Source organism: Acomys russatus, chromosome 4 (genome assembly GCF_903995435.1).
Source record: "Acomys russatus chromosome 4, mAcoRus1.1, whole genome shotgun sequence".
NCBI classification, from domain to species: domain Eukaryota; kingdom Metazoa; phylum Chordata; class Mammalia; order Rodentia; family Muridae; genus Acomys; species Acomys russatus.
The window spans coordinates 62,104,140-62,130,718 of record NC_067140.1 but is presented as its reverse complement, the minus strand read 5'-3'; the positions used below and the strand labels follow the sequence as shown (position 1 = coordinate 62,130,718).

General features: G+C 42.3%; 2 protein-coding genes across 2 annotated transcripts in view; both read left to right on the top strand.

Moving 5' to 3' along the window:
- Positions 1–26,579, top strand: part of Cops2 (COP9 signalosome subunit 2) — a 257,228-nt gene that overhangs the window by 47,555 nt on the left and 183,094 nt on the right. The gene's annotated exons all lie outside the window — the stretch shown is intronic.
- The window catches only part of Fam227b (family with sequence similarity 227 member B), a 151,276-nt gene that overhangs the window by 109,774 nt on the left and 14,923 nt on the right, over positions 1–26,579 (top strand). Inside the window, exons 11-12 of the mRNA XM_051144910.1 lie at positions 21,310–21,410; positions 24,580–24,738. Of these exons, the coding sequence (XP_051000867.1) occupies positions 21,310–21,410; positions 24,580–24,738 (260 nt within the window). The remainder of the gene's footprint in view (positions 1–21,309; positions 21,411–24,579; positions 24,739–26,579) is intronic.

The following is a 26,579-nucleotide window of genomic DNA, read 5'->3' as shown; positions in this document are numbered from 1 at the left end:
GTTAAGAGCACATACTATTCATCAGAGGGCTGGACCGAATCCACGGTGCACACATCAAGAAGCTCACAACTGCCTCTCACTCCAGCTTCCGGGAATGCAACACCTTCTTCTGGCCTCTGTGGACTCATGCACTCACATATGCCCATACCTCCCAGCCCCCTCCTCAACACACACAGAAAGTATACAGGCATACATGTGTGCAAATAATTAAAAGTAAAAGAGATATTTTAGATTATTATTCTGTATGTTCAGGTGTTTTGACTGCCTGTACGTCTGTGCACCACATATTTGCCCAGTGCCTGTGGAGGCCAAAAGATGTTGAACCTCCTAGAACTGGAATTACAGGTAGTTGTGAGCTGCCATGTGGGTTCTGAGAGCCTAATCTGAGTCCCCTGGAAGAGCAGCCAGTGCTCTTAACTGCTGAACCATCTCTCCAGCTCCCAGAGGTAAAATAAATCTTTTTTTAAAAAGGAATGTTGCTCACTAATGCCTAGTGCTATACATAGTAAATTATAGTAGACCATGCTTAGCCAAATCTGTAAAAGAATGTGGAATATATAACATACATTTATAATACAGATGCAAAACTGCTAAAAGATATTTAAAAACTGTTTTCCCTCTTAAACAGTTTTAAACCTCCTATGGCAATAGGTACATTAATTATATTACTTTGCGCAACCTTGGAAACATCAACAAAGCAAAAGACAAATGTCAACCCAAACTCAATTTGAATGGTAACAAATTCCAAACTAAGAAATTCTTTTTTCTTATTATTTAAAAAATGATGTTTCCATTTGTGTCTTTATTTTCATTCAATTCTTAAAAGTTTCTAATTTACTTCTGGGTTTCTGTCTTGACCCAGTTTTCATTCAATAGTGAGTTACTCAGCTTGCAGGAGTCTGTATACTTTCTGCAATCCGTACTGTTGAGATCCATCTTTCTTCCATGGTGGCCAGGTAGGCTGTGGGTGGTACTTCAGTTTTCCTGAATCAGTTAAGATTTGCTTTGTGTCCTAATATGTGGCTAATTTTATAGAAAATTCCGTGAGCTATGGAGGAGAAAGTACTTTGTTGTTGTTTAGGTGAAATATTTGATAGATGTCTATTAAGTCCCTTTGGTTTCTGATGTAATTTAGCTCCAGCATTTCACCTGTTGGCTAGAGTGGTCCTGGAGTCACCCACTATCCCTGTGTCAGAGTCGGTGTGTGAGTTTAGCTGTAGTAGCATTTCTTTTATGAACGTGTGTGTCTTTCTGTTTGCTGTATAAGTGTTTAGAATTGTAATATTCTCTTGGTAAATTTTTCCATTAATGAATATGTAATGTCCTTTGTATAGTCTGGTTAATTTTGGCTTGAAATATTTTGTGAAATATTAAAGTAGTTATAGACCTACTCGCTTCTTGGCTCCATTTAACTGGAATATGTTTCTCTCCTTTTACCCTAAGGTGGTGTCTGTTTTCGATGGTAAGCTGTGCTCCTTGGCTGCCACAGAAAGATGGATCCTGTTTTCTAATACAGTCTGTCACTCTGTGATTTTTTTTTTTTTATTGTGGGGTTGAAACCATTCATATTAAGAGTTATTAATGAACAATGTTTGTTAATTTCTACTATTTTGTTGTGGTGATATGGGTCCTACTCCCTTTTGATTAATTGTTCTAGGATAGTTTATTTCTTCTGTCTTCTTGGTAGTTAACTTCTTCAGACTGATTTTCCTTTTAGTACCTTCTGTAGAACTGGATTGGTGGGCGAGAGTTTCTTTAATTCATATTTATCATTAAGTGTTTTTCTTTCTCTGCCAAGTGTGGTTAATAGTTTTTCCAGGTATAGTAGTCTGAGCTGGCACTTGTGGTATCTTAGGGCTTGTAGAGCATCTAGACAGATGCTCCTGTCTTTCAGAGTCTCCGTTGGAAAAGAAGCATGTCATTATAATGGGCCTGCATTATATATAACTTGGTCTTTTTTCTCTGGCAGTTTCTTATTTATTTTTTGGTTTTTTGAGACAGTTTCTCTGGGTAGCTTTGGTTGGTTTAGACTCTTTCTGTAGACCAGGCTGGCCTCGAACTCACAGATATCCATGTACCCCTGCCTCCCGAGTATTGGGATTAAAGGCATGTGCCCCCACGCCCAGCTTCTCTGGCAGTTTTAAATACTCTTTTGGTGTTGTTGTGTATACTTAATGTCTTGATTATTATGCACTATGGGCATTTTCTTTTTGGTCCTATTTGGTGCTCTGTATGCCTCCTGTAACTTCATAGGCACCTCCTCCTTTAGATTGGAGTCATTTTCTTGTATGATTTTGCTTAAAACTATTTTATATGCTTTTGATCTGGTTTTGTCAACTATGCCTTTTTGTTGTTGTTGTTTAGGTTTGGTCTTTTCATGGTTTCCCATATTACCTGGATGTTTCGTGCCTGTATACTTTTAGGTTTAACATTTTGTTTGACTGAGCTATTTCTTCTACTTTGTCTTCAAGACTTGAAATTCTCTCTTCCATGTCTTCTGACCTGTTCTTGAGCTTTATCCCTGAGAGTTTTGTTGACTTTTTATTTCCAGCTTCATGTGAGGCTAGGTTTTCTTTAGTGATTCTATTTCTTTATTAAACTCTGCTTTCATGTTTTGAATTGCTTTCATTATTTTATTCAATTGTTTGTGTTTTCATGGTCTTCATTAAGACATTTATTGAGATACTCATTAAGTCTCTTGTATGTATTCACAATTGCTATTTTGAATACTTGGCTTGTGCTACAGCTGGACTGCTATTCTCAGGGCCTATTTATTGCAATAGAGTTGCTGGCTCCTGGAGATGGCATGTTGCCTTGGTTGTTGATGCTGTATTTTTGCACTGGGATCTGGGCAGCATATGGAATTGTGATATATGAGGCGTCTCATGGTGTAAATATCTGCTCTTGTCTTTGTTGGGTGGGGGCAACTTGTTCACTCTTGTTCACTCTGGATATTAGTCAAGTGTGGTGGTTGTGGGGTCATGGCATACCAGCCTAGTGTGGACATTGTAGGTACCTAGTAGACAGTGGTTCTATGGTTCTGTAGGAGTCACAAAACAATAGAGATGGGTTAGAAGGAAAGGCTGAAACTGACCCAAACCAAGAGACTCCAGCACATGAAACTTCAATATTTTTAAATGACTCTTAAAATTATACATTTGGGGGTAATATCCATCATGTTATTTGTGCCTAAAACTAATTCTAATTTTAATATAACTGAAGAGCTCAGTTAAAAACAAATTAAAATGACAGTCATTTATGCTGCATTCTTTCCTTGTTTCTGTGCCTTCTGCATTCCTTACATCCTATTTTATTCTACTCAGCATGCTGATATATTATGGTATATTAATATAATTTATTTCCAAACTAAAAATAATTATAAAAACAAATGACAGACCCAAAAATATCAAAATATCACTGTTTTTATTATTTTTCAAAAAAGAAATATTCAGAGATATAATATGTAAAATATCTGGGTTCCTTTACCATTATTTACAAGGTTTCATATTTGGACTTAATAGAGTTTTATTGAGTCCTCATGCCTTTAGACTTAGCTTGTGCCTCCTAAACTGAGAGGCCATCTCTTTTCCCTATTTTCTACTCCCCTAGGTATATTTTAAGTTTTGACACTTATTTGGTAATACCAAATATTTGCAAAGGCTGGCAGTCTTGTTAATATCCTCCTTCCCACTGCATCTTAAAATTCTGATCGCCCTGCCTCTCTCTCTCTCTCTCTCTCTCTCTCTCTCTCTCTCTCTCTCTCTCTCTCTCTCTCTCTCTCTCTCTCTCTCTCTCTCTCTCTCTCTCTCTCTCACACACACACACACACACACATGTGTTTTCTATCATATCCATACTTTTGAGGTTTTTAGGGGCCTCCTTAGGTTATTCTTATATAATTTTATAAATTGTCCTTTTCTAGCCTTTCTGAAAAAAATAATCTGTTTTCTATTGTAAACAGTACTCCTCTGAGAACAATTTCATATTGTAGAAGGCAAATAATTCTCAAATAATAACCCATAATGATGTAACTTCTGGCAATTTAGACCTTTATCCAAAAATTGTAAAGAGCTGTGTGAGTAGTCTCACTTGACTAATTATTTGTTTGTTTGTTTCTTGGTAAGAGAAAATCTTATGGAAGGAAGGTTGGTGTGGGTCATCATTCGATGCATGTTAACACTTGAAAGCCTGTTTTTTACAATGAGAGAGCTTGGAAACTAAACATGGAAAATGACTCACTCTAAGACACAGTTTGTTTCTTAGGGGGCTAAGCTGAATAACACATGCAAAACTCTATGGGAATGAAGAGAACAAAGTCCATGTACTGAAAATTCAAGTAAAAAAAAAATCTGTGCTAGCACAAATGGGTGATAACTGAGAAGTCATCGTAATGAAGCGTGCGTAGTCTTCTCATCAGGATTGCGCTAGCTGTGAAAAACACTTCAGGAGTTAGATAAACCATAGCCAGACATTTCCAAATTTGAGTAGTGGTTCATAATTATGGGACACAAGCAAGTTTCTTAGTTTGTATCTATCATAGGTACAAAGATAGATTAAAGGGGTAATAAACTACTAATTTACTGAATAAATCTAAAGAGTAGGAAACTGGGTACAAAGAATGAAAACCCACAGTGAAGTGCAAGTATAATAAAGGGCGTTCTAAGGCAGCTGAGCAAGAGCCGCCTGGGAGCAGGGGAGGAAGTCCACACAAGAGAGGCACGAGAGCCGGAATAAGCCAAATAAATAGAGAAAGCAAAGATGAACGTAGTAAGCAACAGGAGACGAACCTAACATACGTCTTCTTCGTGTACCGTGTTTATAGAGCATTTTGCTGGGCAATTTTCTAGGAATCGTGTACTCCTTCTAAGTTGCTACCATTTTTAATCTTCATTCAGGAAATGAGAAAAAACATGGATGATTAGATATATAGATAGATGGATAGATAGATAGATAGATAGATAGATAGATAGATAGAAAGAAAAACAACGTGGCTACCCTTTTATCTTCATTTTCTACATGAGGAGTCATAGCAGAAGCGAATTCAGGTAATACGTTTAAATAAACTACTATGTTTACACAGGGATGCCAGGGTAGAGGCTGAGCTCCAAGCCACAGTTCTCTCCAATGCAAAATCCATTTTCATGAAGGAGGTGATGACTGTAATGAACCCGCCCCCTCAAGAGGAAGCGTGTTGGTGTACAATGAGCTCAGCTGTGTGCCAGGCAACATGCAGAGCATTCAGTGGAGAAACCCTCTAGCTATGAGGAGAGGCTCACTTAGAAAACAGACTACCCACCTCAAACTTGTGCCAATAACTTACAATGCCACACTTAACCTTTAGTTAATACAGGTGTGCGGATGAGAGAGACGGGCACCGCGAAGCAGTAAAGCTGACCTTTGTGATCTCCGTGTATGTGCAATATAAAATGTTGACATTTTTACCAGAATTTCCACATTTGTTTATTGAATTAATATTCACAGAATGCTTTCTAATATATATGAAACCACCTCCGCCTTTCCCCCACCCTCTCTAGTCCCGGGGGGGGGGGGGGAAGCCAATAACAACAGCCTAGTACTTGGTTACATAGAATTTATCTGAAACTATGTTGCAACAGTTTTTAAAGTTAATACTAATAAAGACATTGCATGAAAACTAATTCTTTGGAATCAGTACCATTATGGCACTCTTACGGCTAGACAGCAGATTGACAGCTTACAATGTCACATTCAAAAGTTGAGCAATATCCCTGATAGGCAGAAGATACAGAAAATATATAAACACATATGTTTGCATGGAAATCCAGCCTCAGGTAATGTACCATGTCTCCAGGAAGAGAATATGATGGAAAAGAAAAAAAAAAGAGACTTTCCCAAACCAAGGAAAACTGAAATAGTTAGATGGGCGTGACTTGCTAAGGGCAAAGCTGCATCAATAAAGACCTCCGTGTCAGCGAAATGTCTGCACTCATACAGGAAAGAGAAAATACTGAACATTTCCAAAGTTAAAGATACAGCAAATTATTTCTTAAGGGCCTCTGGCCATACATGATATGGTGTCTTAAGAAAGCGATGTGGTTTTTTTTAAAGGAGACCCAAAATATTAATGAAAATAGACAGCAAATTGTCATTCAGATGAAGTTGAAATATCTTCAAGCAAATAAGAATTTCAGAGGCTTACCAACTATAGAAATTCTGAGAAAGAATTACTCTAGCAGAATGAAAAAAACGTCCAAGGGGCTGGGGCGCTGATAGCTCGGCAATTAAGAGCACTGGTTACTCTTCCAGAGGACCCAGGTTCAATTCCCAGCACTCACATAGCCACTCACAACTGTCTGTAACTGCAGTCCCAGAGAAGCCTGTGCCTTCCTCTGGCTGACCAGGGCACTGCTAAGTAAAATGAGCCCTAGAAGGCTACAGACAGCATGAGACCATCTGTTTACCACACACAGGAAAGCAAAGCCTACAGGTGCAGAACGCAGATGGCCAGTCTGCAGCAGGGGAGGGGTCCTGTGCAGCACAGAGGGCTGAATACCCTACCTGGTGGCCTTTATACACTGAGGACCTTTGTCTGTGAAGACAATTTGATAAACCATTCCATCCTCACTCTAAAGCTTTCTAATAACCTATCTGGGTAGCGCAGATAGTTCTTCCCTTTTTCTAAGGAATCAAGAGGCAAGCAAGTTGTCCAGTTTTCAATTATAGGCAACAGTATTGGCCCTTAGGGAATGAGTACTAATACAGAAAAACTTTAAAGTCCTGTGTTCCAGCCTTTGCTTTGAATCTGGATTTCTTTGTATTTGACTTTCACATTTAAAAAACAAAAACAAAAACAGAAAACCGTATTTTGTAGAACATGTGTCTCTAGAGTGACACTGACTTTTGTCTTTGTTTTTTGTGTTGATGCTTACAGGTTGATTCATAACCTTTGTTAAGACTCTTATCCACTTTGCAAGTTAGTGTTGTGTTTGTTCCTCAGCTGTTCTGGGGCTTTCCCCCTCCGTCTCTACTTTCTCCGTGTTTGAGTGTGAGGCAAGTGTGGTTGGTTGCCTTTGTATTTATCACACTTCTGAAGTCTGAGAGTGGGCATCTTCCATCAGTCCTGAGAACTCTGCTGGGATATTATAGTGTCCGTACCCTCCCTTGTCTCCTCCAGGGTTTCAGTACTGGCACCATCTCTGTACTGAGTGTTTCGATTCTCTATGGGTATTTTCTACGTACGTCCTCGAAGTTTGGTGAGCCTACAGTCTTCTGTCAAACACACTGGATGTTGTAGTTATGAATTGTATTAATGAGATTTTTTTTTACCTTTTCCTTCTTTTTTTTTTTTTTTTTTTGTTTGTTTGTTTGTTTTTGTTGTTTTGACACAGGGTCTTGGCTGTCCTAGACTTGCTTTGTAGGCCACGCTGGCCTCAAACTCACAACGATCTGTCTGTCTCTGTCTCCTGAGTGCACGCCCCACTTTCGATTTTCCTTCATTTTGTACTTTAGCCTACTGAAGTGTTGAACAAATTTATGTTAAAGCCCTTTGTCTGAAAAAATCAAAGACAGCAACTCTGATGCATGCATCATCTATGTTATATTCTCATGGCCTTTGTTTACCCTGTAATCTCACTGTACACTGATGATTTTGTGTGTGTGTGTGTGTGTGTGTGTGTGTGTGTGTGTGTGTGTGTATTAGTTTGAATGAGAATGACCCCCAAAGGCTCATATGTTTAAATATTTGGTCACCAGCTAGTGGAACTGTTTGGAAGGATTAGGAGGTATGACCTTGCCGGAGTAGGTATGTCCCTGGGGTGGTCTTTCAGATTTCAAGACAAGCCAGGTCTCTCCCTCCCTTCCCGGCCCCCCAGCTGCCTTTGAATCAGGAGGTCAAGCTCTCAGCTACTGCTCCCAGGGCCATACCTACCTGGTTCCCACCATGATGATAATGGAAGCTCACTAAAACTGTGAGCAAGCCCCTCAATTAAACGTTTTCAAAGAGTTGCTGGGTCACAGTGTCTCTTCACATCAATAGAAAAGTAACTAAGACAATGAAATTTCCAACAGAAATATTTGCCTTTTCCCAGCAGAGGTGAGAGATTAAAACACCATGACTTACTGAGTCATCAGTAAACGGAATCACACCTGTACTGCGGTATTAGCAAGTTCATCCCACTGCTGGTTCTTCCCTCTTTGAGTCCATGGACTTCCTGGGATTTTAGTAAACAACCCGTGGGTCCTGAGCCTTGAAAACAATGGTGTGATCAGTTCTAGTTCTTTGAATGTATTGAGCCTAACTTTTCAACTACCAGCCCCACACATCTTCAACACCCTGCCTATGTCTTGATGGGGAAAAATCTGTGTATTTGGTTATTTGAGGAACTCTGTTTTGATTGATGTAAGAGACCTCACATAACACTCCTATGATTCTAGCCCAGCCCGGTCCCAGGCTCCCATACCACCACAAACACTGTTAAGCACAACATGGTAAAAATTAGCTGCCATTGTGTGCAAGCAATCTAGAGCAGTGTTTCTCAACCTGTGGGTTTGCAACCATCGGAAAACACATATTTCCAGTGGTCTTTGGAACTGAGATGCCACTCAGCAGCAAAATTAAAATTATGAAGTGGCAACAGAAATAATTTTATGGTTGGGAGTCACTGGAACATGAGGCACTGCATTAAAGGGTCACAGCATTAGGAAGGGTGAGAACCACTGATCTAGAGGGCTGAGCATCAGCCTACATAACCGTCTAAGGCCCTGATGGTTCATCCCTCTGTGCCCAGCACTGCACGCACGCACAGCCTGACCTTTGGCAGTCTCCAAGTCAGCAGTGAATTTCCAGAGATGAAACAACTAGAAAGCATCAGCTCCTTTAGAGGACGCTCTCTCCTCTGGAGCGCTAACTTCTGTTCTCATTGTTTCCAGCATCTTTAAAAATAATGTTTGTTGTTAGAGGTGCTGATGTGGGGGCACTGCCTTCAGTAGATCCACTGAAGACCATTTTTCATTATGTTTACAGAACACAAATCTAAGGCCAAGTGTCTGAAAAAGTTGAGACGAAAACTGTGGGGGAAATATGGTTAGTTGACTGCTAAAAGAGAGTGCGAGTGAGAAGAAGAAGGCAGTGTTGAGGGGGTGAAGAGAAAGGAGCGCAGTGGGAGCTTGCAGGTCCCAAAGCACGGCATGCAAGCACGCAAGGCGAGCATCTCTAGGGTCAAGCAGTTTTGACTGGAGGAGCAGCTAAGGAGTGTGCAGGCATCCTTACCCCTCCGCTTGCTGCCTGCAGACACAATGCCGATGGGCTCATGCCATTCTTAAGTAAAAGTAGTGAAATATGACATAAAGCATTAGGAAATAATATATAGTTGGAAACCTTTGCATGATTGACAGGTGTATGTGTGTGTGTGTGTTGTGTACACATGCACACAGGCACATTCACATATTCAGGGGCAGGTACTAGGAACATTCACAAAATTGTTTCATACACTGAATCTCAGCAATATGTCATCTAAATAAACACCATAGCTAATTGTCATAGATAGTCATTTCTTGCTTTTTCCTTTCATTTCCTCTCTCTTTTCCCATTGTATCAGTTACAAACTTAAAGAAAATTCCCTCCCTTCCTAAATATAAAGAGAAATTATGTCATCATGTCAAACCTTGTTTGAACTGATAATTACGTAAGCCAAATGGTGCCAGGTAGTCATAGTCCACTAGTTATTTCCCCATTCATTTCACTCAGTTGATGCTTAATCCTCATTGTCAACTTGATGGGACTGGGAATCACATGGGAGACACACCTCTGGACCCATATGAACAAGCATCTCCTGAGAGGTTCAACGAAGATGTGGAGGTGGTAGCTGGAGATGCTGTTAGCAGTCCAGGCTTGAGCCTGTGTCTATTGGAGAGCTCAGAACGAGGAACACCAACCCCCAACAGTGGGCCCACCCTGAATGTTGGGAGCACTACCCATAAACCGGGGTTAGTTTGCCTGTCAGAGAGGTGAGGAAACTATGTCCACCCTTTCTTTCAAATCTCTATCCTTGGTTTTGAAAATAATTTTGCTTCCCCTTTCAGCGAGGAAGGTGAAGCAAATCTCTATGGCATGTGCCCATTCCCAGCTGACTGTCATATGGTCCACTTTCTCTTCTGTGCTCAAATCAAAGGTCCGCTTTTTCCAGCACTTCACAAATGTAATTTCGTTTACTCTTCCTGGAGATCTTAGGAGATTGGGCCCAACGCTTTAATTTCACAACTGGAAGCCAATTTAAAGTCACTTTGTTGGAAATAATGATTTGGCTCTGCACACTCTCCTTTTCCTGCCCAAACAGTGGCTCCATACACCGCAGCATGGCCAAACTCTATACACCACAGCATCGCCAATACCTGTAACGTTGTAAGGCTCCAGCCCCTCTCTTCAATGTGAAGGAATGTGTTTTAAAGATTCCTTGGTGTTTCTCGTGCTGTTAGATGTTTAAGGAGCAGTCCTGTGTGCTGCTGTGTTCTTTCCCATGCACTTTTCCACTATAAAACAGTGGCACCAATTAGTTTCAATTATAATTGGTGCTTAGATCATGTAGTAGGGCTCAATCTTTGTCCCCAAGGAAGAAGCATCTTTAGGAAAGACAGGTCTTCCCAAGGCACCAACTAATTCGAACCCTCCAGAAATCCTCTAAGTGTCTTGTGGACTCGAAAATGATGCCCCTTCCCTGGTGCGATTGATTTCATTAAGTCTGGGATTCTGTGAGTCTCTGCAGTCAGGGTAGCAGCTTAGTGGTAGCCAGATCAAAAGGGTTTAGGATTGCCAGCCTTGCAAGAGTCCATTCTTATTTTAATCATTCATTTTAACTGTTAATTTCTCATTCACTGAGAAAGAGCTTGGTTTAATTAAAAGCAGAAACAAATTTTGCAAATTTGATCTTAGAATATGGGCTTATTTTTAAGGCATATTGTTAGTGGTGAGTATTGAGAATCCACCCATGGAAAAGAGTTTGAGAGTCTATAATTTATTTTCTAAAATAATGGAATCAAATGCCTCTTCTTTGTTCAGTGCAGAGGTCTGACTTACAGTAAACATTCTGATGGGAAGATGATGGTGAAAGGGTGGGGGACCAGCACTGCGTCACTAAGACCTTGGCTAGCACTGTTCCCATTAGAACACAATGGCTCCAGACAAAGGAAATGATAGCGTGAACCACAGCACCCTCCATTTCACATCCACAAGGAGAGGGTGACACAGTCAACTCTTGAGACAGTTTTCTCCCCCCTGTGTTTGAAAGTGTATGACCTTTCCACATCCACGTTACAGAAGAGAAATTACACATATAAAGTCTACGCAACACTAACCTCACCAAAGTGAGAATCCTTTAATCACTTTGGTTTCACAGTTTCAAGGTTTTGGGTGAAGTCCATGTACTTCCTGTACGGCAGAGGTGGCAGCGCTCTGTGGGTCCTTGGCTCCGGCTCCATTATTTCTGTAGTGCTGAAGTGCTGCTACTGTCACAAGGGACTCCTCTGGGCTGGCAAATGTTTTGAATTCTTAGATGACAGTAAGTAAGAGACGTAACTGCTTTCAACTTCCCGTAAACCACCATGCTACCTTTCTCCTTTACAGATAGTCTCTGGGGAACGGAGTGCGTGACACCGAAACCACTGAACTCATTAACAACTTCATTGCCTCAGGGGTAAAAGCCACATCGCTCAGATCATTTGTGAGACAACTATAGTATTTAAATAAATCCATAATTACCCGCCAAGTTTTTCTCAGTCACCCTCAAGGGTTTGAATTCAGTGCATTATTTCCTGACACATTTTAAAAGTCTTCTTACCCTAACACAACCCCTCATCTTAATAATTTGCTCTTTTTTTTCCTTCGCGTTCTTAAAGACATTAGCAAAGGAACCTTTTGCTACATGCAGGGTGGTCTTCCATTCCTGGTCAAATCACCCCTATATAAACTCCACTGCTTTAATTGTTTCCATGACTGAACCCCTGAAAGTCTAATCAAATTGCTAAGTAAAATTCTCTAATTACTTCATCACACAAATATCCCCACTTCTCGTCTTAAAAATGTCATTTCTGATACAACCAATCTGTTCTTTCATGTCTTGTTAATTTTGTAACAAATGCTGAATGTCCCACAAGTATGGCCTGTATGGGTATTATTGACCTATTTTTATAACTGACCAATAAGACTTATATCCTTTTGTTCTAAGTGCACTGGTCCAGAAAGAGATGGGCATATTCATGTCCTTCTGAAATGTCAGAATTTATTGAATATATATGTGTATGGCTTATGTTAAATCTCAAACCTGGGACAAAGGTCTAATCAAGGTACCTATTAACAGTATAGGTTCTTCAGCACCCTCAGTCCATACCTGTTACAGGGTCCTACTGACTGGCATACCCTGCCCCCTACCATAATGTGATCTATGTGGCCATATGTGATCTATGCCTCGATGATGGCCTCAGGCTTTGCTGCCTGGAAGACCATGTCTATGTGAACGTACATGGTCATGTCCATAGTCCAAGCTGCCTCTGAGGGCCTTGTCAAGGTCCATGGTGCTACTGCAGCCAGGACTGTGGCTGTGGTCTGTGCTGTTGCCAGACACCATGTGGAATCCAATGGTCGGGGTCTCGCTGACTGTGAAGAGCAAGGGAAGCTACTTTTGCAGTGATGTTGAAGACTGCACACACACAGTTGAGCAAGAGAGGCAGGGAAGACTTCTGTGACACCTCCTCCCCCATCCCAAGCCCCGCTCCCCAAAAGTCACAGCCTAAACGGAGAGCCATCAAAGAGAACACTTAAAAAGTGTGATGAGGATGCTGACGGGTAGCTCTCCACACCAGAGGTCTAGCTTCTGGTGGAGTGCAGGAGGACTTAAAGGGCAGGCCAATGAGAGTTTGACCATGCTCCAGTGAGTGTACAGAGAACACAAACTAGACTTGTATTTTTATTTTTTTGGGGGAGGTTACAAAAGTGGTGGAGGACATGGAAAGACTGGCAAGTGAATGTCATTTGGGTGCATGATGTGAAATTCCCAAAGATCCAGTAAAAATGTTGAAAAAAAAAAATAAAAGAAAGCAGTCTATGCTCATAGCCCAAATCACTCACAAGGAAGAAGCTGTTGCTACAGAACCAGGCCATGGGAAAGCCAGGGCCAAAAACAAAGAACTCTAGATATCAAAGGGCGGGGCAACAGGAGCGATCTAGGTTCAGATGGGCAGATTGCTATTGCTCAGGTCACATCAGCAGCAGAGACTGAGCCACACTGAAGCTCCATGTACCCGTATAATCTCAATTCACCCTGGTAAACTTATAGACAGAACCCTTTTTACCACTAGGAATAAGTCATCTATCAGTTGTGCCACATAAGTGGTGCAGGACAGATGACATTGTTTGCACATCCACCCAGAATCCCAATCTTCCTCCACCCTCAAAATGGAGTTAGAAGCTGCTTATAAAATGGAGTATCTCTGAGTAGGACCCAGTCTAAAAGACCGCTGTTTCCTATGGTGCAGAGCATCTTAGAGTAGGACACAGTCTAGTCTCAACTTGCTTGCACTTGGCAGTTGTGGCAGTTAGAATAGGTGGCCCCATAAATTCATGGGTTTGAATGTTTGGCCATAGGGAGTGGCACTATTAAGGAGGTGTGGCATTGTTGAAGTAGGTGTGGCCTTTTTGGAGGAGTATATGTTGATGTGGATGCAAGCCTTGAGGTCTTATATTTTCAAGCTACACCCAGTGTGGCACAGTCTCCTGTTGCCATGTCTGTCTGCACACCAATTTGTCTAACTATGTTGATAATGGACTAAGCATCTGAAACTGTAAACCAGGCGGATAAGAGTTGCCATGGTCGCAGCCTACAGATTGGGGAAAGATCTTCTCCAACCCTACATCCAATAGAGGGCTAATATATAAACTATATAAAGAACTCGAGAAAATAAGCACTACCAAACCAAATAATCCAATTTTAAAAATAGGGTACAGAGCTAAACAAACAATTTTCAACAGAGGAGTCTCAAAAAGCCAAGAAGCATTTAAATAAATGCTCAACATCCTTAGCCATCAGGGAAATGCAAATAAAAATGACTCTGAGATTCCATATAAGATCAAAAACTCAAGTGACAGCACACGCTGGCAAGGATGTGGAGAAAAGGGAACAGTCCTCCATTGCTGGTGGGAGTGCAAACTTGTACAACCACTTTGGAAATCCATCTGGTACTTTGTCAGAAAATTGGGAGTTGTTCTACCTCAAGACCTACCTATACTACTCAGCAATGGAGAATTGGTCCCCTTTCCCTACATCCTCATCAGCATGTGCTTGGGTTTTCGATTTTAGCCATTCTGGTAGGTGTAAGATGGAATCTCAGAGTCACTTTGATTGCATTTCCATGATAACTAGGGACGTTGAGCATTTCTTTACATGTTTCTCAGCCATTTGACATTCCTCTGTTGAGAATTCTCTGTTTAGTTCTGTACCCCAATTTTAAATTGGATTATTTGGTTTGATGGTGTTTAATTTCTTGAGTTCTTTATATATTTTGGACATTAGCCCTCTATTGGATGTAGGCTTGGTGAAGATCTTTTCCCAGTCTGTAGTCTATCATTTTGTTTTGTTGACAGTGTCCTTTGCCTTACAGAAGCCTTTCAGTTTCATGAGGTCCCATTTATTAATTGTTGATCTTAGAGCCTGAGCTATTTGTGTTCTGTTCAGGAAGCTGTTTCCTGGGCCAATGAATTCAAGGCTCTTCCCCACTTTTTCTTCTAACAGACTTAGTGTGTCTGGTTTTATGTTGAGATCCTTAATCCACTTAAACTTTAGTTTTGTTCATGATGATAAATAAGGCTCTATTTGCATATTTCTACAAGTAAACATCCTGTTAGACCAGCACGTCAATTGAAGATGCTATCTTTTATCCATTGTATAGATTTGTCTTCTTTGTCAAAAATCAAGTGTCCATAGGTGTGTGGGTTTATTTCTGGGTCTTCCCTTCAATTCCATTGATCCACCTGTCTGTTTCTATGCCACTACCATGCTGTTTTTATTAATGTTGTTCTATAGTACAGCTTGAGATCCAGGATGGAGATACCTCCAAAAGACATTTATTGTATAGGATTGTCTTAGTGATTTGGGGTTTTTTGTTTTTCTATATGAGGTTGAGAATTGATCTTTCAAGGTCTGTACATTTAATGTTTTGATTATTATGTATCAGGAGGATTTTCTTTTCTGGTCCAATCTATTTGGAGCTCTGTAGGCTTTTGTATGTTTATGGGCATTTCTTTAGTTTGGGAAAGTTTTCTTCTATAATTTTGTTGAAAATGTTTTCTGGGCCATGAAGCTTGGGGTCTTCTCTTTCTTCTATTCCTATTATTTTAAGTTTGGTCTTTTAATAGTGTCCCAGGTTTCTTGGATGTTTTGTGTCAGGAACTTTTTGGTTTTAACATTTTCTTTGGCTGATGTATTGATAACTTCAATCGTATCTTCTATACTTGAGACCCTTTCTTCCATCTCTTGTATTCTGTTTGCATTGCCTGTGTCCATAGTTCCTGTTCTCTTCCCGAGGTCTTCCAACTCCAGCCTCAGATTGTGTCTTCTTTGTTGCTTCTAATCCCCTCTTTAGGTCTTGAATGGTTTCTTCATTTCTTTCATTTCTTTCTCACATTTGGTTGAATTTTCCTGTAATTCTTTTTAGGATTTATTCAATTTCTTCATCTGTTTGAATGTATTTCTTTGAGTGATTTATTTTCCTCCTTCAAAGCTTCTATCATTTTCATCATCTTAGATTTAAAATCTTCTTCTTGTGTATCATGGGTGTTTATATATCCAAGGCCTACTATGGTAGGATCACTGGTTTCCGGTGGTGTCATATGGCTCTGAATTTTGTTGCTTGTTTTGTTGCTGAGTTTTGTGCTGGCCTCTAGCCATCTGGGTGCCTCTGGTGTTAGTAGACCTGGAGGTTTCTCCAGTGGGGTTGCTGTCTGTGTGTGTCCCATGTGGGCCAGCAGAGAGAGCTCTAAGCTGAAGGCTATTTTCTAGAGCTCCCCTGAGTCCTTCTCAGGATGGTGGACAATGGGTACTGAGGTCAGCACCCAGCTCAGCTCTTCTGGGTTCCCTGTCTGTGTCTCAGTTGGGTCAGGCAGGAAAGGAGCAAGCTGAGAAAAGTTCAAGCCGAAAGCTGCTTGGCTGCCCCTCAGGCCTCCTTGGTATGGTGAATAATGTGTGTTGTAGCCGAAACACGACTCACCTCTGTTGGTTCACTTTCTGTGCCCCAGATGGGCCAGGTAAGCAGTAAGCAGTAAGCAGTGGGCAGGCAAGGAGAGGTCTAAGCTCAAAGCTGCTTGGATGACCTACAGGTTTTCTAGGGCTGGTAGCTAATGTGGGTTGTGGTCCACACCCAACTCAACCAGGTCGATCAGCAGCAGCAGCAGCAGCAGCAGCAGTGGGCAGAAAGAGATCTAAGCTTAAAGCTGCTCAGGTGTCCGACGGGCCTTATCCAGACAGCAGCTAATGTGGTTTGTGGCCTGTGCCCGTTTGCTCTCGGTGTCCCACATGTGCCAGGACAGTAAGCAGTAGGTAGGCAGAGAGAGATCCAAGCCCAAATCTGCTTGCTCGTGTATCCTACAAGCCTCTTAGGGATATCGGCAGCTGTGGGTTGTGGCCCGAGCCTGCTCACCTTTGCCTGTTTTATCTCTGTGCCCCAGATGGGCCAGGACAGTAAGCAGCAAAGCAGGTGGAGAGAGATCCAAGGCCAAAGCTGCTCTGGTGTCCCACAGGTCTCTTCAGGGTAGCATCTAATGTGGGTTGTGGCCTGTGTCCAACTCAGTTCTCTAGACTTGATTTCTCTGCCCCGACCCTCTGTTCCCCAGGGGTCTGCTGTCCGCTCGCTCGAGTATTGGGAGTGCAGGGTGCTAGAGCCTTGTGACTCCCAAGCCCAGGAGATGTTCAGCTGCAATGGGAGGGGGGCCCATCAGGGGAGCTGGTTCCGATCTTCCCAACTCCTTCCCTTTAGTCGGTTTCACAGCCTCTGATCCTCTACTCCCTAGACAACAGTACACACTGGGCGCCACCATCTTGGAATCGCCCTTAAAAATACATTTCTTAAGGAAATATATGAATGAAAAAAGAAATGGAAAAATCCCAGATTTAGGCTCAAGGAGCTACACTCGTGTTTTTCCCACAGCATCGCGTAGTGCCTTAGTTGATATAATGTCTCCTCTCCAGGACATGTTTGGCATGTTTTACATGTTTGTCATAAGGCAGATGACTGCAAGTGAGTGGGCTTGTCTTTAATTCCATTTGGGGGCCAGCACCATGCCAGCTTTGTTCGAATGGCTCTGTGACATGGCTTCAAGTCAGTATGGTGATACTCCCACTGGTAGCTTCTTTGCTCAGGATTGCTTTGATTATCTGTAGTCTTTTGTGCTTCCAAATGAATTTTGAGAGTTTCCCCCTCTATCTCTGTGAAGAATGCATTAGAGTTTTGATGAGGATTGCATTGAATCATCTCAGTAAGAGCCATTTTTCACGCCATGTGATTCACCCAACACCTGAGTGCCAGAGGCTTTTCTTCTGGTTCCTTCTTCAGTGTCTGTCTAGAATATTTTGAACTTTCCACTGTGGACAGGCTTCATTCCCTCAATTAGATTTGAGCCTCTAGAATAGGATGAGTTCAGTCATCGGGCGCTCGGGGTGTGTCAGGGTGTGTCGGGGTGTGTCGGGGTGTGTCGGGGTGTGTCGGGGTGTGTCGGGGTGTGTCGGGGTGTGTCGGGGTGTGTCGGGGTGTGTCAGGGTGTGTCGGGGTGTGTCAGGGTGTGTCGGGGTGTGTCAGGGTGGTACTTGATCACAGCAGCCTGGTTTTGACAAGTGTCTGACAAGTGTCTGTGTGAATTTTTTTTTCTCCATGGCAGAATTACTATGCAGCTTCTAGATGATGCCCCTACTTGGGCTGCAAGGTTGTGACAAGCAGAAAGCATTCTAGCAGCTACGAGTGGTATCCTGGTGGGGATGGAGATTCCTAGGATTCTCTTTGGTTTTCTTTTCTCCCTGCAGAGTGGAGAGTCCTTGGTCATGCATGAGAAGACAGAGTGGCCTCTCTCTAGGACCTTGTCCCAGGTGGCCTCAGGAGTGTCTGGTTTCTTTATTGCCGAGCTCTTCTATATGGCTCTGCAGGTTGTACTTATACATATGCACGTAACGTATATAAGTAACAACAGTTTGAGAAGAGGTCATGAATTTGAGAGGGGATGTGAAGCAGGTATGTGGGGAGACATGGAGGGGCAAGGGAAAGAGAGAAATGACGCAAATACAGTACTCTCAAATACCCAAAACACAGAATTCTCAAAATAACAAACATGCAAAAAAGTTATTATATTTTATAATTCATTTCGAATGATTGGATCCTTGAAGACTTGTTTCATAGGCCTTTAGCTCCTCTCTCAGGTACTTACTGTTTTATTCGTATAAAATACACACATAAACACACAGAGGGAGAGGGGGGAGAGAGAGAGAGAGAGAGACTTAGAAAGTTAATTATTTGATTTTGATATCTATAACTTATGTAAGCCATAATAAAGATAATAGTGGGATACAGATATGATTCCAAATTAAAAAAAAAAAAATAAGAGAGAGGCAGTTTCTGAGATTCCAGCATAAGATAAAACATTACTTCCCTTGGAAACCAAATGCAGTACAAATAACTATTTTATTATGACCAAATATCTTCATGTCCTTGGATTGCTAAATTTAGTTGAATTATCAAAGCTCAGAGATGCTAATGACATACCCTCCATAAGGCCAGCACTTCACAGCTAACAAAGAGTGTTTGTGAGCACGTGAACCTGTGGAGTTCGCCTTACTCTCTAGCCCTGTGAAGTCCTTGGAGCTTCAATTTGCTAATTTAAACCTTAAGTTTCATATGAAGAGAAACAAAAAGATATAGTTAGGGAGACAACTGTAAGTCTCTTGAAGTCTAATATGTACACAAGGCAGTAGCTGGGCCTGCACTAATGAGACTGGGGTGTGGGAGGCACTAGGGTCTGGGATGAAGTAGAAATCATTTTAAAATTAGATGATAAGAATACACCAAAAATACGCATTTTCTTCAAAATACTCAACATGTTCCTTTTTGCCGAAATGAAACTGCACATGTGTTTTATTTTTGATTCTGCATGTCACACATATTTTGCTCAATGGCCCCTGGGGTTTTTTTTTTTTCCCTCATTTTCCTGGAAGTTTAGTTCTGTGCAAAAGTCTCTTTACTATAGCTTTGCTTTAAAGCACATCTGTTGAAAGCAGACCTATGAGTGACAAGCCACTGTCTTTTCTGTTTCAATAATTTATTTGGTTATTGCATTTGTACAAGTGAGCTGCTTGGCATTGCTTTAGTGTCGCCAAGATCTATAAGTCATTTGCATTCCAGAAAAGCTATTAAAATAAAAACTGCAGAAGTGTTTTTGAATAACCACACTTTGTGTACAAGTGTCCTCTTTATGGGCAATAACATGCTAAAAATAATAGAGAATAATCACATACAAGAAAAATTGCCCGTGCACATATAGTAAGGCAGGCATATTTTTCCTCCACTGGTGAAATTCTTTTAAACATTAAAAAAAAAAAAAAACCTGAAGACACAAACTGTATCAAATACAATCTTTGTGACTTTTCAATTAATCTCCACAAGTTTTCAGAGATTCTGTAAATAGCAATTACATGAAAACCATAATTAAAACTTTTCCCCTTTTCCCCTAAAATAAACCAAACGATTAGAGAAAGGTGGGAGAGGGGAGACTAGCAAGACAGGCATTTATTACTAACACTATACACAGTCATGTCTAGAGTTTTTAAATCTTGTAGGCTTTTTGAAGCCTTTTTGGCAATATTTATTCTTCAATTTCCTCACTTGCTTCTTCATTTATCTCTTACTTTTGCACCTAGTGGCAAATCTCCCAAGTTTAGGTCCTTTTCATGATGTTAATATATTACTTTCTACTGACAATGTTCTCAGGCCACCCTGAGGTACTCCACGTAGCAAGCGTCCATTGGAGGGCCACGGGTGCAAAGCCGAGCTTCCTTTGTTGTCAGTGTTCACTCCTTCAGAAAAGACCAAAAACCGCCATCACACAGACCTTTGTTAAGGAAGCACTCAAAATGGTGATCTCAGCACACATGAAGATGAGACCAGGGAAGCCTAGCCTATGCTACATAACCTGTATTAAAAACAGCCCACAAAATAGCAAATTTTAAAATTTTATGTGGTTTCTTTCCTCTGTTTCTCATTCTAATTCCAGCTACTTCGGATCTGCTCCCGATGGCACATGTCAACTCTTGGTTACCACATGCTTTTAACCTCTCATACTATTGAGTGCTCAGCTGCCTCTGGAATCCCAGGCCAATGTCTAGCATTTCCTATTGTCTATGTAAAAACTCAACCCCCAAAAAACTTTTTTCAACCTTTGTTCTTAGCTTGCAAAATGGTTTCATGAGAAGGACATGCTGTAAGTTAATACATTTAATATACTCCAAAAGCCAGCTTAATAAGATGACCAGTAGAATACTCATTTCTGCTGCTGGAGTGGCTCTCACCCCCTCCCACCCCCTCTCATCCCCTCTCACCCCCTCTCATACTCTCTCACCCCCTCTCACCCCCTCTCACCCCTTCTTACCCCTTCTCAACCCCTCTCACCTGCTCTCACCCCCTCTCACCCCCTCACCCTCTCTCACTCCCTCTCACAAACTCTCACACACTCTCACCCCCACTCACCCCCTCACCCACACTCACCCCCACTAACCCCTTCTCACCCCAACTCACCCCTCACCCCCTCTCACCCGCTCTCACCTACTCTCACACCCTCTCACCCCCTCTCACCCACTCTTACCCCCACTCACCCCCTCTCACACACTCTCACCCCCTCACCCCCACTCACCCCCACTAACCCCTTCTCACCCCAACTCACCCCTCACCCCCTCTCACCCGCTCTCACCTACTCTCACACCCTCTCACCCCCTCTCACCCACTCTTACCCCCACTCACCACCTCTCACACACTCTCACACACTCACCCCCACTCACCCCCTCACCCACACTCACCCCCACTAACCCCTTCTCACCCCAACTCACCCCTCACCCCCTCTCAACCACTCTCACCCCCACTCAGTCCCTCTCACCCCCTCACCAGTGTTCCCCTCTCTCAGAGTGTACTCAGGGCACTGCTAGAAGGAAAAATAAATAAATAAAAAACTGCCAATGTGCCTTTGTGTGAAGGAAGAAGAAACAATTATTCAAAGTCTTTTCTTTGTTTTTCTTTTTGTTTTTTGTTTTATTTTAGGTATAGACTTCAACATCGAGAGTATTTTAAAGAACCCGAAAGCTCATGTGGCATCTGTACTCAAGGAAGAGTCAACAACAGTGTCGAGAGCAACGACAAAAGTAAGTCCAGGAGTAATTGTAAGGAGTCTCCCTGTTCAATTTGCAGTGTCATTAAACTCTGGTTTCACACAGCAATTCTGGTCAGCACATTCTGAACATATATATATATCTTTAATCATCAGAGATTTATTTGGAAATACTAATCTTAAATTAAAATGTCCTACTTTCTTCTAACAATAACACCATCTCTACAGCAATTTTTAAAATGACCAAAGGGAAAAATGGTACTTTTCTTTTCTTTGCTGTGGCTTCTCCTTGAGTCGACAAAGATACCTTCTAGTGCTCACGTGTGCTGTTACGGTTGCCAAGACAATTCAAAGGGATGCTGGCAGTGGTTGCTCTGTCTTCACTCCTAAGGTGTGGCCCCAGGGAAACTGACACTTTGGATGCTATTTTCTTGCATACCACAGCTTAGGCCCTCTGTGGAATGTTTGTTTGCTTTGTTTTGTTTCAAGAAAATAATAGATAGTTTATCTGAAGCCATTTTGAGTGACTATGGCCTGAAAACACCAACTTAGGTTACCTGAGGTCCTTATTCCACTGTGGAAGTGGTTTCATGAAGTTTTATAGAACAAAGAAAGTCAGGAACCCTGGCAGGTTTAAAATGCATTGGTGGGTGCATCGGACAGTGATTACGGCAAGATGGGGGAAGATTTTCCAGAGGCCCCAAAATGGTATCTGATGACATTCTTAACTGTGGAGTTGGTGGATGCTAGCGGTCTGCTAAGTTAATAGATTCCAAAAGGATTTTATCTTTTAGCCACAAATGTTAGTTCTGACACAGACTTGCACGGGGTATGGCTGTTCTGAGGGCTAAAGCTAGCCTGAGATAATGTAATTAACCCCACAGCCACTCCCCATGCCCTCCACACTAATCTCCCACAGTACTGAAGTTCAAATGAAGCAATTAGTCTCTGCAGGCACAGCTTCTTTGCAGACATTTTTGTTCACAGTCCCCCCCCCCCCCCCGCCACCGCCACCGCCACCCGTTGAACAAGTATCACATTCTGTGCATGCAAGTGCCTCATATTATTTATTAAATATTCTAAGGTCCCTCGTGGACATAAAGGCCTGTTCCTAGGATCTGCTGTAGATGGGGCTGAGTGTTGAGAAGGACAGCGTCTTCAGGTGAGTGGGCTAGCAGGCAAAGGACCTCAAGAAAGACACTGCAGTTTCTAGCCCAAGTCTACCCTTTAAGATGCCTCCTAGGGGGATGTCATTGAGCTGACATTGTGTTGCTTTAGGCAAGATTAGATAAGGTCATTGACTTAAAATTCTAAGTATATCCTCTTAATTTATATACTAGTCAGGTTTTAAATCCTTTACAGTCTTTCTCATCAGATTTTTTATTTATTTTATCAGGTCTGACCATTATTCAGGAGTGGAAACTGTGCCTATACCAAATCCATTTTCCTAAATTTCAGTATTCATGTATTTCCTGGTCTTTAATAATCTAAGGAAATCTCTTCCTGCTTTAAATATTTAGTAAGTTTTTTGAGTCACAAACTGAAATCTGCGGGAGTTTGTCCGGACAGATGGCATTACCCCACCATTTTCTTTTATGGCCAGATCGCCAGACTAAAAAGTGAAGAACAGATCCAGTCTTCAGTGAGTGTTAGAGACAGAGGGATTTGTACGAGGCTCAGCTACCGTTCCCAGAGTCCATTAGAGAACCACACCAGCAGATAAGGGTTTTCTGTGCGGTTGGCTCTGCCCTGCTGCTTATCTTTGGCTGCCACAGATTTGGCAGCTTAAACAGCAAGAGTGTATTACAGTCTTCAGTCTTGAAAGCCCAAGATCTGGAGCCTACTGGTTTGGTTCTCCACGGAGGAGGGCTCTTCTTCATGCTTAGTGTGCTTGGATCCAGAATGTCCCTAAAAGGCTCCTTGCAGAAGGCTTGCTCCCCTCTGGGGATGCTGTTGAAGGTTGTGGAAAATAGTGGGGGGTGGTGGGATCCAGCAGGAGGAAGTGTTGTCACTGGGGGCGTAACCTTGAAGGGTGTCTGCCTGTCTGTCTGTCTCCCTTACCCTCGCTCACTCCCCTTCATCATCCTCTCTTCCTGTTCTTCCAACTGAATACAATCTATTGACCGGCACTCAGCCTTGATGACGAGAGGCTAGAAAGGAAAGCATGTTAAACAAAACAAGTCAGGCTCATAAAGACAAATGTTGCCTAATTTCTCTCATTTGTGGAATCTAGATTTAAACATAAATGTGTATTTATATGCCTATAGAGGACACGAAAGAAAAAAGGGGCTAAGGAAGGAGGGAAGAATTATAAATGAAATAATGGAGAATAAGAAGAGGTAATACAGAGGGAAGAAAGAATCCATTTTCATATGGATCTAGGGGTGTGTGGTGTGTGTGTGTGTGTGTGTGTGTGTGTGTGTGTGTGTGTGTGTGTGATAGGACAGCAAGGGGTGAATATAAGCAAGATACAATAATGTATTGGTCATAATAAAACTTATTATTTCATGATAACTGATACATTAATAATAGATAATGGGGGATGGACGGATGAGTGAATGGAGAGGCAGATGGATGGACAAAATTATAAAACAGCATTCTGCATGTAAGTACTCATAGCCTGAGATGCTGGCAAATCCCTTTCATTAAGAAGGGACTGGAGAGACGGCTCAGTGGTTGAGCGCTCTGGCTGCTCTTGCAGAGGACTGAGTTCTGCTTTCAGCATCCACGTGGTGACTCAGACCATCCATAATTCTAGTTCCAGGGCATCTGATGCTGTCTTCTGGCCTCTGCCAACGCTGCACATATGTAATGGGCATACATGATGCAGGCAAATACAAATACATGAAAATAAGGTTTTAATGATAGTTAAAAATGTTTTGTGCGTTGGTGTTTTGCCAGCATGTATATCTGTGTAAGGGTGTAGGATCTCCTGGAACTGGGATTATAGACAGTTGTGAACTGCTATGTGGGTACTGGGAAATGAACCCGGGTCCTCAAGAAGAGCAGCCAGTGCTCTTAACCACTGAGCTATCTCTTCAGGCCAAAAATGTGTTCTTTAAAAGGATTCTTTATAGACTTTTTTGCATGTATTTTGATATATCCAGTGGGAATTTTCTTCATACTTACAACGTAGATTGTTTTACAGTTCTTTAAACACAGAAAAGTGGTACCTGACTTGTGCTTTTTCCTTCCTTCTACAGTCCCATTATGCGAGCTTCGGCCCTGAGTTTCACCGTGTTCTCTTTGACTTTGGAGGTCAGAGCCCACTGATTTTGAACTATCTTAAGATGCATGAGACAGGTGGTATATCCGTCACTCATAAAAAAAAGGGAAGTAGATTCACCAAGATACTCCAAGAGGCATATCCTTCTATGCTTTGCCTCAAGGTGCTCAGTTTCTAAGCCACTAAAACCGTTTTACCCTTTGTCCTAATATTTAAATGTGTTTTGATGGATGCTTTATGTAGCATTTACTTATGTGTTGTTTGTTTCCGCAACATGTTTGGCTTAACTGCTCTCTTTTTTAGTTTCAAGGCTTACACCTCCCATGTAAGCAAAGCAAAAAGAGGAAGCCCAGGCCCTCCAACATGGTTATGCTGAGACTCACCCAAAGGCAAAGTCTGTCTTGCCACTTTGCTATTGGTGTGAGTTCAAGCCCTTGTTTTAAGTGTTGGTCATTGGCTTCCACGTCTCCAAAGAGAATCTCATGCACTTGCAAAATACCCATCATGGTCCAGGATCCACTGTAGACACAGAGGGACTCTGACGGGATCTGGTCCAGCATGTCCCTCTGACTACAGGAAGGAACGTCTGAGTAGTCCCAGTCTGCGGCCAAAGCTGCTGAGGATTCCCAGAGAACTGCTGGTCCTCATTCTGCGTCAGAATCCCGAAGAAGCAGGTTCTAACACGAGTGGGCGTAGGGGTCAGAAGACAACTTTCAGGAGTTGCTGTAGGAACTGTAGGTTCTGGGAACCAAGCCCAGGTCACGAGGCTGGTGCGGAAAGTTCATTCATCCCCTGAGCTATCTGGTCGTTCCCTCAGCAACACACTTGTAAGAGGGACGTTAAGCACATGGAGAGACCGGTCTCTTCCAGTAGGCTGAGAAAAGTCTGTCCTTAGTGTTTTCCATTTATCCTTGCCTTGACCCTCTCCCAAACTCTCTTCTCCTGCCCCATACCTCATTCTGCATTCTAAACGTGTCTAATCATTTTCCAGATACTTCCACTCCTCCCCTCTAAGTGTCTGTGCCTACCTTCTTACCGGCGTGTGCTTTCATTACCCAAGTCCAGGGTCCAAGCTGTCTCTTGCAGACAACTTTACAAACAATGGCAGAAAACCTATTATATTCTGGGTAATATGCTATGCACCAGAGACATGGTGGCAAACCCGCCTTCAGAAAGCCCGTTCTCTAACTTTTACCAGATCCACGAGCTTGTCAGGTCCACTAAAGAGGCTGGCTTTTTGTAACCATCCTCACGTGCCTCCTTTAGTACCCTCTAGTCTCACGTTGCCCTCATTGCTCAGAGCTGCTGCGCACTAGCCTTTAAAGTTGGAGGCATGGTCAGATTCCTTGAAGCAGGCTTGTGTGCATGGAAATAACAGCGTCCGCAGAAACGCGGGTATTTTTCCGTGTCCTGAAGCATCAAATCCATATTCAACACACAGGTGCCGCACAGAGTATTGAACCAGGGGACCTTGATCTTAATCGGAGAGAAGGAACGGGGTCTCCGGTTGCCTTGCTCCACGAAACCAGCAGCTCAGGCAAGTCAACTGCTTCCCTTTGTCTACATGATCCAGTCCCAAGATGACCTGAGAAAACGTCACCAGGAGGGTGAGACCGAGAGAAGGGGAGAGAGCGAAGCAAAGAGGCATCAAGAAGCATCGGAGAGGTTCTCAGGAAAAGCCTTGCCTGTGTTACTCTGGCGACATCGCAGGCCCTCAGTGGCGCGCTGACTATAGCGTTGGCTCTTAGATATCGCAGAAGAAGAAAGCGCCATGACAGCTTCATCAGAAAAGACGCGCGAAGGATCTAAACCTCGCGTTGCGCTCTATTTTTAGATAACTTTTACTATTCTTCACCTCCTGAGGGCGTGGCTAAATTTCTTTTAGAAAACTGGCAGTTAAAAGTGGGGGAATGAGGATTTTTGGAGTGAAAATTGTTTTCTTTTGTTTTGTTTTTTTAAAAATGTACAGAACAAAGG